Here is an 11873-nt window from a genome sequence, read left to right on the forward strand (position 1 = left end):
TTTTATCCAATCCGATTATATTTTTGAAGTAAAAGGCACCGCGTGCTCAGATTTGGCTCGGATGCCATCGAGATTTCCAGACTTTCAAAATACCCATTTATTAAACTTGCTAATGAGATCAGATAAGGTCCAAATCACACTTACTTCTATTAAATTACTTAGGTTAAATCGTGCTCACGGATCTGCTGACGTGGACCCACAGCTCCTCCTGTCTTCTCTCTTCCTAACCAGCCAACGCCACGTGGGACCCACACAGGTTCGATTGTGAAATCGTACTGCTGGTCATATCGACGAGACTAGTGGCGCGGTCAACAAGCTCCTCGTCTTCCTCCTCCCTGATCGCGCGCCTTGCTCATAACATTTCTATTTAACAATGCCAGTAGCTTTGACTTTCAATTAATATGAACAAAATTACGTAGAAAGGATAACCAAACAAGGCATCTAAACTGGGCACCCAAGGTTAACGCGCTCACACGACCCAGCAAAGCATACAAACTGGGTCATTATTACCGAGCATGATTGCATAGCAGGCAGCAGCTTCAACTCCTTGGAGCTGACCCTAGACGATTAGCAATGCCGAAACAAGCGAGTCTGAGCAAGAGGCCATGACAGGTCATTATTGTCAAGCTCAAGAAAGAGTAGCTCCGACTTCTCGCCAAGGACTCACGCATTGCACATCCCTGGCATTTGCCAGACCTTCCAAGTGAAAAACCGGGCGAAAAAGGAGGGTTCGTCTCGTGTTCACTACTAGAATACCCCCTCTATAGCTATGCTATATTTGGAGTTAGACATGCTTTATTTTGTATCTATAGCCATGTAGGCACATTTTCATAAAGCGTGTTAGAAGCGTCTTCGTATGCACTGTGTTAGCCTCAATGTAAGGAAAGACGTTTCATAGACACGCTAGATGCATGTATACACACAATGATACATTTTAATAGAAACATATGTAAATCGTGTCTATTGGTGTTGTTACACAGTATAGTAACACTTAACTACATGTTAAGAAATGTAAACATGATCATGTAAAAGGCTAACAAGAAGAAAAAAACAAATAAAATGTAAAAATAAATAGTTGGGGCTGGGAATCGAACTTGTGACCCCTAGTTCCAAACCAAACATCCCATTAGTCTTACAATACAAGTAATTTCAGTTGTGATTCATATACAATATTTTTTGTATCACATTAGTCTTTTTTATTGGATCTATTATGATTTTATGCTTTTATTTATTTACACAGTGGAATTTGGAGAGGACAAGAACACATTAGGCCTAGGCCCCATTGAGAAAGGATGCCGGCCCGCAAAGTAGCTGGGCCCTCACATGTATATGGGTCGCGGATGACCCAGCAAAACGAGATTTGTTTGGTTTGAGAGCATGTAAGGTATTTTGAGGAGCCTTGACGCGCGACGAGATTTTACGTTAAAAATAATCCAACTAAACACTACCGAAAAATTAAGTGTAGTATCTTTTTGTCAGTTTATATATCTGGTATGTGAAACACCGCTTCATAATGATGTTAAAAATTTACTTTTTGGGGAGGATCTCGATAATGGCTTGCCATCAGGGTCCTCGAGGGTCGTTCAAGCGTTGCACAACAGCTTGAGCTTGGCACACTCCAACCATATATCTATTATCAAATATTTTTGGCTAACCATACTTTCTTCAGCAATTCAATACTATTTTGCAATCTTCTCAAGTTTAGCTTACTTAGAGCAATTCCAGTGGAGTGACTAAATTTGAGTGACTAAAATTCAGTTTAGTCACCCACTTTCCAAGTTTAGTCATCTAAAATATAGTCTCTACTCCAGCAGCACCGACTAAATAGACTTCTAAATAGGCTAAAAGGGGAAAAAATGGTGGGTCCTACTTTTGGTAGCCTAAGTAGAGGATGACCAAATTGAGGGGGTGGGAGAGGAAATTTAGTCGTCCCCTCATTTTAGTCACCCAAGTAGAAACCCTGCTGGAGATGGAAATTTGAGCAAAATAATTAAATTATGAGTTTAGTCACCCAAATAGAAGTCCTGTTGGAGTTGCTCTTATAGAGTACGCAATAATGATTCGCCGGTGAGGTAAATTATCTGTTACCAGACTCATCTTCACCCTGCTCTGTTACCAGTTCATCCTCTTGGTTGGGACACTGTAAAATTTGGATTTCATAGTGAGGCTATCGTGTCGACTGAACAATGACACGAAAAGTTAGGCTTGCCAAACCGACTGTACCCATCGGCCATTGCTCATGTGTGACTGTCAGTTCTGCTGGGAGATACAAATTCTTTCCAGATTCGTGATAGCACACACGTATAGGATGCTAGGATCTCAACAGGATTCATGGCTAGCCATGTGCTCTCGCTTTATGATTGCTTGCCTCCTCTGAATCTTCCCATCAAGGCTGCCGGAAGCCTGATCAAAAAAAAAAAGAGAAAAAGCTGCCGGAAGCCAGACGGCCTACAAATACAGCGCATCATCAGAACCCCAGTCCCACAAGCATCGCGTTATTGCTGCCACGTCGATCAGCCGTCAGAGCACCCTGCAACAGCAACAACGATGGCCGTCAGGATGGTGGTGCTCCTCACGCTCGCCGCCGTCCTGCTCCTCGCCGCCGGCGAGCACCCTCTGCCTGTCAGCGGCCAGGAGCTTGCGCGCCGGGATCCCGCCGCGGAGCAGCACAGCGGCGAAGGCGCCATCCCTGGTGACTATCTTTGGTCCCCTTTCTTCGATCTCTTCCTGCTACACGAGGCTGGTCCAGTGCCGACTGCCGTTGATCTAAAAATCGAATGCGTGGTGGTGCCAGCTGCCCGCGCCGGCTCCGCCGGCGCCGTGGAAGAGGACAAGGCCTACATCGTCGGCCGCCCTCTGTTCAAGGTTCCGCCGAGCAGCCCTTGCCGTGCCAAGGCCATGCGCTGCTGAGAAGACGCCGTGGTGGCTCGGATCCTGGCTGAGCTGGCTTCTAGATTAGCACTTCCATCTCCCCGGTGAAAATCTGACCAATAAAAAGTACCTTTTTTATTTGGATATACCCAGTGATGAGCAGCTTGTCTGAGTAGAGTGAGGGATTTGAGAGTTGAGACTTGGTAATTCCTCAATAAGATGGTATTTGATCAATGAAACATTGCTGAACATTTGCGTTATCTTCTCCACACATTTGCCGCTGAACAAGACTCAAATTTCACTAGATCTACACAAATCTACAAAGCATATGCTCACAAGTCACAAGTAAACAATAGGAAAAACTAATGAAGCCATTGCTGAACACCTCGTAATTACAGTTTTACAGCCGCATCAGAAGAAAGAACCCCCAAAGGCCAAAACCTAAGGAACTGACAGCAGCTAACTCTAGCTCACCCATCACTGGCTAGACCTGCTGGGCTGCCACGGCCGCCGGCTGATCGTTGCCCGCCGCCCTCCCCAACTCCGGTGCCGCCGTGCCGTCCTTCTCCCCGGCTTCCAGCTCCAGCGCCTCCAGAATCTCGTCGAGGACGCGGCCCTCGTCCTCGGACAGCTGCTCCATGGCCCGCTCGAACTGCGCGACCAGCTCCGGGTCGAACAGCGCGTGTTCCTGCTGCTGCTGCGGGTGCGGCGGCGGCTCGTCGCCGGCCTTCTCGCCTCCCGCGTGCTCGGCGGGCACCGCCGGCGCCGCTCCGAACTTGGGCGTGACGTAGGAGCCCGGCGAGAAGGTCTGCCCGCTCTGGCGCAGCCAGTCCCGCAGGCTGCCGGACTTGGAGAAGTCGAACGCTGCCGGCACCTTCAGCTCGCCCAGCTGCCGCGCCCTCGCCCGCTTCATCGCGCCGGCAGCCTCGTCCTCCCCGCCCGGCCCCTCGGGGTCGTCTCGCCGGGACCCGCGGCCGCTGCCGCTCTCCGGGGCCTCGGCCGCCGCTGCCGCCGCGGTTCTGGGTTCCTCTCGCTCGGCCGCGCGCTCCGACGAGCCGCCCTGCGTCACCAGCGCGTCGAAGTCTTCCACGGTGCGGAAGCTCCTCGCCCTCCCGGCGGTGGCTCCGCCATCTGTAACGCAGCGCGCCGGCGGCCTGTCGCCACCCTCGCGATCGCTCTGCTCCACGGCGGGCTCCTCCTCCAGGCCGGCGAGCAGTTCGGACACGTTGATCGTCTCGATCTTGGCAGCCGGCTCGCTGACCGCCGCCGCCGGGCTCTGCTCGGGCTCCTTGGCCTTCCTGGCCGTCGAGTTGGACGCGCGGAGGAGGGCCAGGAACTGGTCGCCGTTGCTCTTGGAGCTGGACAGAATGATCTCCTCGATCACGTTGCTCCTCTGGAAGCTGTGGCCCAGGCTCGCCGTCTCCTTGAAGCTCCCTGATTTCGCCAGGACCTTGGAAGAGATGCACCCCATCTCCTCCGGTCAGCTCTGTCGCTCCAAAAGCAACTTCTGAGACAGAGAACAAGGTAGTTAAACCCAAGCTTCCATGATCACAAGCTCTGCATCTTCTAGCTAAGAACAACTGAAATCATATGAATTAGACCCCCCCCCCCCCCCCCCCCCCCAAGAAGAAGAAGAAGAAACTCAGAAGCTTACCAAACGATACGGTTCGTCAGAGCTGAGAACCTCGGTGGCTTCCTCCTCGGTTCTTGAGCTGACACCCGGCGATGTGCGATTCGTACAAGAAGCAGCACCGGGGGTGGCAATTAGACCATCGATTAGCCGCAAGATTAACTAACACAACAACACATGCAGATTAGAATACTCGAGGTGCCAATGCAGGATGGAGAATTCTAAACGGAAGAGGATGGTAGGCTCGAGTCAACAAGTGATTTTCTATGATAAAAAAGAATGGTGGCCTTCTTTACCAGGCGCACCCACCAACCCCATGTTTCATGTTTGAACGCCTGGAAATTGTTTAGAGGGCGCCGGGATTAGCCTCGGCGTTTGATGGTTATTGCATCGCTGCCATGGAAATTTGTGGTTCTTCCTGCGGTTTGTGATCGCATTTGCGTCCATTTTTGGAATAATTAAGACGGCATGGTCCATTTGTAGGGAATGGAAACAGTCAATGGTCGTCGTTCTAGATTGTGAGCCTACCATATATCGATCAAGTTTTGCATTTGAAGTTGGAGCTGGTAATTCAAAAATTAATTGTTCTAGCTCTTTTTTGAAAAAACCAAAGAACTGTTCTACGATATTCCCTCCGTTCTAAAATAAATACAATTTTAGAATAATGCTAGATGTAAAACTATAAAAATATTTTTTATTTTTTTTGATGAGTGAATGAGATGTTAGTTGTTTTTTGCAAGAATTTTCGAAAATTACTTTATCTTTTGTGGTAGGTAGGTCAAAATTAACTATTCTATGGAACAAATTTTGAATTCTACAGTTACAATTAATTATTTTGGAACAGAGAGTACATTGCATCGATACTACACGCGATTTGGATTTGCCCGCGCGGAAGCTGACAAATCCCGCGGCCCCCCACGAAACGCAGACACCAAGAAATTTCGAAAACGCAATGCGAGCAGTCGACGAACACGCGAGGATCGGAGGATGTTAAGATTAATCATTGGCTTAGGCTAATGAACCACAGGGTAGCCCCGTAGGGACGAGCAGAAGCAACCTCCTCAAAGGCGACCCCTTTTCGCGCATTCCGAGGCTATTCCTAATCCATCTTGGGTTCCCTAACCATGGTTCTCAAAGGTTCGAAATGCTTGTAGCGTAGTGTGGTGCTTTGTTCAAGGAGCAGGTTCTGTTTGTCTTGGGCGGGAATGGACCGGATTATCCCTGGTCTGGTCTGGTAAAGCCCATAATGCATTCGTTTCCCAACGCATTTTAAGCCCATCTGAGATCCCCCGTTGGGCTTAAAAGGCGTTGCGAGTCTGTCAGGCCCAGCAAGGTCCAGCAGCACCCGCCGGCACTCGTTCGAGGCCCATGGACCGCCCACGGGAAACAGCCACCGCCCACCGCGCCGCCATCGACGCCGGCCGCCTCGATGACCACACGGAGGGGAAGCCGCGGCGAACGTTGCGGCCTCGCGGGCGGAGCGGAACCCTGCATCGATCGGGATCCGCAACAGTGCCGGATTGATGATCCGGTCCGTGGAAACCTGGCCGCGTAGCGCGGCGGAGTTCAAACTTCAAATTCGCAGCAAGCAACGGGTCCTTGTGTACAGCTCGGCCCGTGCAACGCACTTGCTGCACGATTGTTTTTTCCCTTTAGCAAACCGGTGAGCGCAGTGGATGCACACGCCGTCACGCCACACGGTATTAAGATGTTGGCACCCTACGAAAAGGTGTACGGGAGATTGCCTTTGTTGTCTGTCCGAGCAGTGCAGGGTTAAGGGATGTACTATCTGCATTATTACTCGAAAAAAGTAAGCTTTTGTGCAAACCCCTGATATTTTAAGTTAAGGGCTAATGCAAAACCAGTGGCAGTAAACTTTTGTGCTGAAACGCCCTCCGGGAAAAAAAAACTTTGTGCAGAAACTGAAAGTGTGGCTCGAGTGGAGTGGCACCTGAAAAGGAGGCGGCCCGTGCGACGGACGCTGTGCCCTGATCTGGTTGGTTGGCTGGCACGTCGCCGGGCAGCTCGATCGGCTTTGCTGCGACTGTCCTGATGGTGCCCGCCGGGTCTCTCGTGAATCTTGAGATGGTGTCGAAAGCGATCGGCCGGGGAGTTGGAATTTGGAAATGGAGGCGTTGGACGGTTGGACTTTTGACTTGCAAAGGAGTGCGCGCGCGCGCGGCTGAGAGCCTGAGACTGCATGTGGCCCTCTCTCTCCTCTCCCTCCATGGTACCCTTTTCCCTTCCTCTACTGCTCTGGCTCTGCTTTTGCTTGCCTTGCCTTCTGCCCTTCTTGCTTTGCTTTGTTGTGGGAGCAGAAGTGGATTAGGACTTTCAGGCTCTGTTTAGTTTGCAAAATTTTTCCTGCACTACAGAAACTTCGAACGTTTAACCACTAATTAGAAGTATTAAATATGAATATGGATAACTGACAAAACTCATTTCATAACCCCTATTGAAATCACGAGATGAATCTAATGACCTAATTATGCAATGATTAGATAATATCGTGCTACGGTAAACAATCACTATTGATGGATTAATTAGATTTAATAAATTCGTCTCGTGATTTTTCATCCATCTATGTAATTAATCTATATTTAATATTTCTAATTAGTATTGTAAATGAGTCCAATTTTTTTTTGCCCAAATTTTTTTTTTGCCGCGTTTTGGTTCGGTGGCCTACCTCCAGACCTCCTAGCTCTGGGAGGAGCTGGTCGCGTCACCTGTGGCGTGAATGTGTGATGGGACTGATTGGACCTCTCATAGAACGCATGTGGGATGGGGCACACGAGTACATTTTTCAAAAAAAGAAAATCACACGCAGCTCGGTAGTACTATCAGCATCCAGCGGATTTATAGAATTTTATGTCGCTTTTTTTTTTGCGAAAGGGAGATGTATTAAACAGCAGCACAGTACACCCCCCGTTTTACAAACAGAACCCTGGAAAAGGGAAAAATTACAAGTGAGTCCCTAAGAGTACTGTTCATCTTCCCATCTCCAGGTTTCTGTTCGTCTTCTCCGTCACCTCGTCGATCCAAATCCACCTCCCATCACGCCAAGGGGCTCCAAGCATTGGTAAAGCCGCAAGATTCGTCGCCCAGTTCTCCACCAAGCGCATCCTTTCCATTGAACGAACATCGGCCACCACCTTGACATAATAGAAGAGGAACGAGTCCGCCATCGCTAGCCAAATGGCCGCCGACCGGAAGAGTAGTCCGGCGTCACCGAGAAACTCAGCAACCCAGACAAACCATCCACCCATGGGGATGCACGAAACTCCCACCCTTCCGCAAAAGAACGGGATAAAGACACTCACGCTGCCTTGACCGAGGACGACAAGGACGCCTGCATCGCCGACGAAGCAGTAGACATCCCCCCGACCGCCGGAGAAGCAGCAGCGGAGACAAAAGATACTCCACTCCATCGGGCCACCCACCGCAGCAACCAGCAGAAGGAAGATTATTCGCCGACCGAGCAACAGCAAACCCCGCCGCCGCATGCCGGAAACCTAGCTCCACCATCTAAAGAAACGGCAAGCAAAACCTAGGTAAACTAACCTATACACATCCGCGCGTCAATTCCCCGGTCCGCAGCCCTCTCCGACGCCTACCCGGCCGCCGGAGAAGGAAGGGACCGGTGGAATCGCGCCGGAATCGCCGCCGACTCGCCCTTTCGCTGTGTCTCAACTGTAGCAAGGGGGAAAAGAAGAGTCAGAATTTTATGTCGCTCCCAAAAGAAAAGAAGAATTTCTTCAACAAAAAAGAGAAAAAAGACACTAGATACTACTTCCGTTGTCGGCTGACGGAGCTGAATAATGCATTCTTCTATAAGCACACTTTGACCGTTAATTACGGTGTCAAACAAAGCTAGTTTATAATACTAACTTTAGAACCCCGCGCTAGTGACCCTGAAGAATCTAATTAGACCTTTGACCTCGTAATTAGAAGATGATTACTGTAGCATCACTGTAGTTAATTATTGATTAATTATCGTTATTAGATTCGTCGCGAAAAATTACACCCACCTGAAGATATTTTACAAATAGACTTTATTTAATATTTTATGTATGCGAGATTTTTTTCTCGACTTGTGTGCACTAGAAGAAATCTTGGTAGGAACCAAACAAGGCTATAGGTCAGTAGTGGATCACCACCGGCTAGCTGCTCATCCGGTGCCTACTCTCTTGGACTGGACAAATTATTGGGCTCGTCTGCTAGATTCCCGTATGCTTCTGCCATCGGATGGCAGCGTGGCCACGCAAGCACACATGGTGTGCTGTGCTCCCACGCCGTTCTGCCTCATCATGTACAGGAGCAAGAAGCCATGTCAACCACAACTCCACAAGGTACAGCATCAGAGATGAAGCACGAAGATGAAGATAAATGTTGTATTGTTCGGTTAATCCCCTCCACAGAGAGATTGAGAGGATTTGAAAGGGATGGATGGGAATTTTGACTTGTTGGAGATTTTATCATTTCCAACCAGTAGCGTACCTAGATTTTGGAGAAGAGTATGCCATAACATTATATATATATATAATTTAGTATAATCTGTATATTTTATTTGATAATGGGCTCTTAACTAATGATCTTGAATTAGAATTTTAGGTATGTCATGGCATACATGACAACCCACTAGGAAGGCCACTGCTTCCAACTCCCCTCTAATTCCCTTCAGTTTCCTTGTAACTGAACAAGACCTAGTGTTTCCGTTAAGAGACGGAAGATGATATGTTAGGCGGTATTTACTTTTCAATAAACACATTGCCTTTTGCTTTTTTTCCTTTGAAAACATGTCTGCAAAAGCTTTTCATGGTACGCGCAGCTGTTTCGATTTACTGGTGCCCGACAGTAATTCAAATTACGTTGCAAGATTTGATGGTTAATAATGTAAACATGTCCCCTGTCCTTGATTTGTATCAACTAGCTCCCTGTCAGTTTCTTCAGTGTTCCTACCGGCGGTACCATTTTGTACCGGAAAGCAATTTATGTGGTAATAAATAAATGATCATGCCGTATTTTCTTGAGCGGATCGGACAAGAATGTGTTGACGTCTTTTACAGATCAACACACGAATGCACTAGATCGTGCGGCACGAGAAAGAACTCGATGCAGCTTTTTCTGCGTGGAGCGGTCAGACCGGTCGCCGGTGAGAATCGGCGACGGCCGACGAACGCTAACCCGGAAGGGACCCCGTCAGAGTAGACACACGTAGGGTTGTTCTAGGATTGACAGGCCACTTAGAACGACTTCAAACATCGCGGAGACAAATGAAGAACAGCAGATGAGGATTGGAAAAGCTAGGGTTTGAGAAGAAGATAAAAAGTAGTAATTGTTTTGTATTTTGATCGATTGGATACCCTCAATCGGCCGTGACCCTTTATATTTATAGGGTGGGGTGGACTTATCCTGCAAGAAATCCTTTTACAGATCTAAATCTAAAAAACTCTAATTGTACTCGGACTCCTCCTAAACCGGTCACACCGGTCGGTCCCTACCGGACATGCCACAGTGCCTCGACCAGTTAGACCGCTCGGTCAGACCAGTCAGACCGGTTGGTGCTAATATTGGCTTCAACATATGCCCCCTATTTTTTGGTAAAGCTTGTTTGCCAAAAAATATTTTCTGAGCCAAAATTGTCTAAGGGCGATGATTAACGTTACATCGGCCATTTTTGTGCTAAGGGCGATAAACAATTATCGGCCATGTCTTGCTCAAGTCGATGTTGAAGCCACTTATTTTGGCCGCCACACCATCTTCATTATTGCTGACGTCTTTGGCACAGCCTTCACTAATTGCTCCATTGCCTCCTTCTTGCGCATACGTTGCAGCCTTCGCTTCTGAGTATGAGACAAGCCTGAGGGACACCACCTCGGCTGTAAATACTTTGAATCTTATTCATTGCTCTTCTCATTCTCCTGGCTGCAATCAACATCTTGTTGGACCAGATTATTGCTAGCAACAATCGGTCTTCTTGCATGATTTGGATACATAGAAGGATACTGAATACAATATGACTGCATATGCATCCTACTATAATCCATGGATGTATAGAAGTAAGGATACTAACAATACCATGGAGCAATCGACCCACTAGATAAAGTATAATTACCTTGACTCGATTGCTCTTGATGTCATGACGATGATCCCGTCTCCTTGACTTTGTTTGGTTGCCCCTTCTGTTTCTGAACACTCCCTTCTTTCTCATATTTGGCCAAGAGATCCTTAAAATTCGGCCTTGTCTTGATCTTGTAGGTGTTCCCAGATTTACTGGGCGCACCGGTCAGACCGGTCCCATGTCCGGTCAGATCGGTCGAACTGGTCAAACCGCCATTGTGGCCGGTCAAACCGGTCAACTTATTGTCGGTCTTCTTCTTCTTGTTTTGCCCTCCGAGTGTTTTTTCACCTTGAGGGGTCTTCTGTGTCAGTTTCTTTTCAGGTCTTTCATCACCAATGACTACATTCTTCCCTTTCGTCGATTTGGCTTGACTCGGCCGAATTAGCACTTTAGGATTGTTTAATTCCAACATATGCACTGGGAAAGGATTCTGATCAACCTGCATATTAGGAATAACCAATCGTCCTTCATTAATGGCCGATTGAATTTGCCTACGCAATACATTACAATCTTTGGTGGCATGTGAAAAAGTATTATGAAATTTACAATATGCTCGCCGCTTCAACTCTTCAAGCGGCGGTAGAGTATGTGACATCTTAACATATCCAATCCTATATAACTCATCAAATATCCTCTCGCACTTGGATATATCAAAAGTAAATTTTTCATCTTGCCGATTTTTCTGAATAGGCTTAAGAGCAGAACAAGTAAATGGTTTAGTTTGAGATGGCCAAGCAAACTCAGCAGCATATACATCATTAGACTCATCGTCCGAACAATCTAAATTGCACTCTAAAGTATGCACACTAGAACGATGATGCCTATGGGTTTCTTGAGACTCTTTGCTTCGGCTTTCTACAGCCAAAGCTCTTTGTTGCACTTGAGTGACAGTAAAGAAATCATATCCCTCTAATCTTTCTTTTAGGTGAGAGCGCAAGCCATTAAAGGCCAAATCAGCTAGATCCTTTTCTGCAATATTCACACTGAAGCATCGGTTTTTTATCGCGGAATCGTCTTATGTAATCATTGATATATTCATCACGCGATTGTCTAACCGATGTCAAGTGAGACAATTTAAGCTCATCATGCCCACAGAAAAAAGTGCTCATGAAACTTCTGCTCTAATTATATCCATGAGCCAATAGAATTAGGTGCCAAAGATATAAATCATGAGAAAGCGGGTCCAGTTAAGAATAAAGAAAACAAGCGCACTTTCAACTCGTTTATTTGAAGCGTCCCCTCATAAGAGAG

General features: G+C 47.5%; 1 protein-coding gene and 1 pseudogene across 1 annotated transcript; one reads left to right on the forward strand and one right to left on the reverse strand.

Moving 5' to 3' along the window:
* The first annotated feature begins 1440 nt into the window (after positions 1-1440).
* Positions 1441-1622, forward strand: LOC120680363 (annotated as a pseudogene).
* Positions 1623-3237: 1615 nt separating this feature from the next.
* On the reverse strand, positions 3238-4958 carry LOC120679969. The gene is made up of 2 exons (XM_039961620.1): positions 4526-4958; positions 3238-4378 (listed from the first exon to the last, which is right to left on the reverse strand). Exon 2 carries the CDS (start codon positions 4340-4342, stop codon positions 3356-3358), a length of 987 nt encoding a protein of 328 aa, XP_039817554.1. The 5' UTR covers positions 4343-4378; positions 4526-4958; the 3' UTR covers positions 3238-3355.
* Positions 4959-11873: the final 6915 nt, after the last annotated feature.

The sequence above is a fragment of the Panicum virgatum genome, chromosome 6N, assembly GCF_016808335.1.
Source record: "Panicum virgatum strain AP13 chromosome 6N, P.virgatum_v5, whole genome shotgun sequence".
In the NCBI taxonomy this organism is placed as follows: Eukaryota; Viridiplantae; Streptophyta; class Magnoliopsida; order Poales; family Poaceae; genus Panicum; species Panicum virgatum.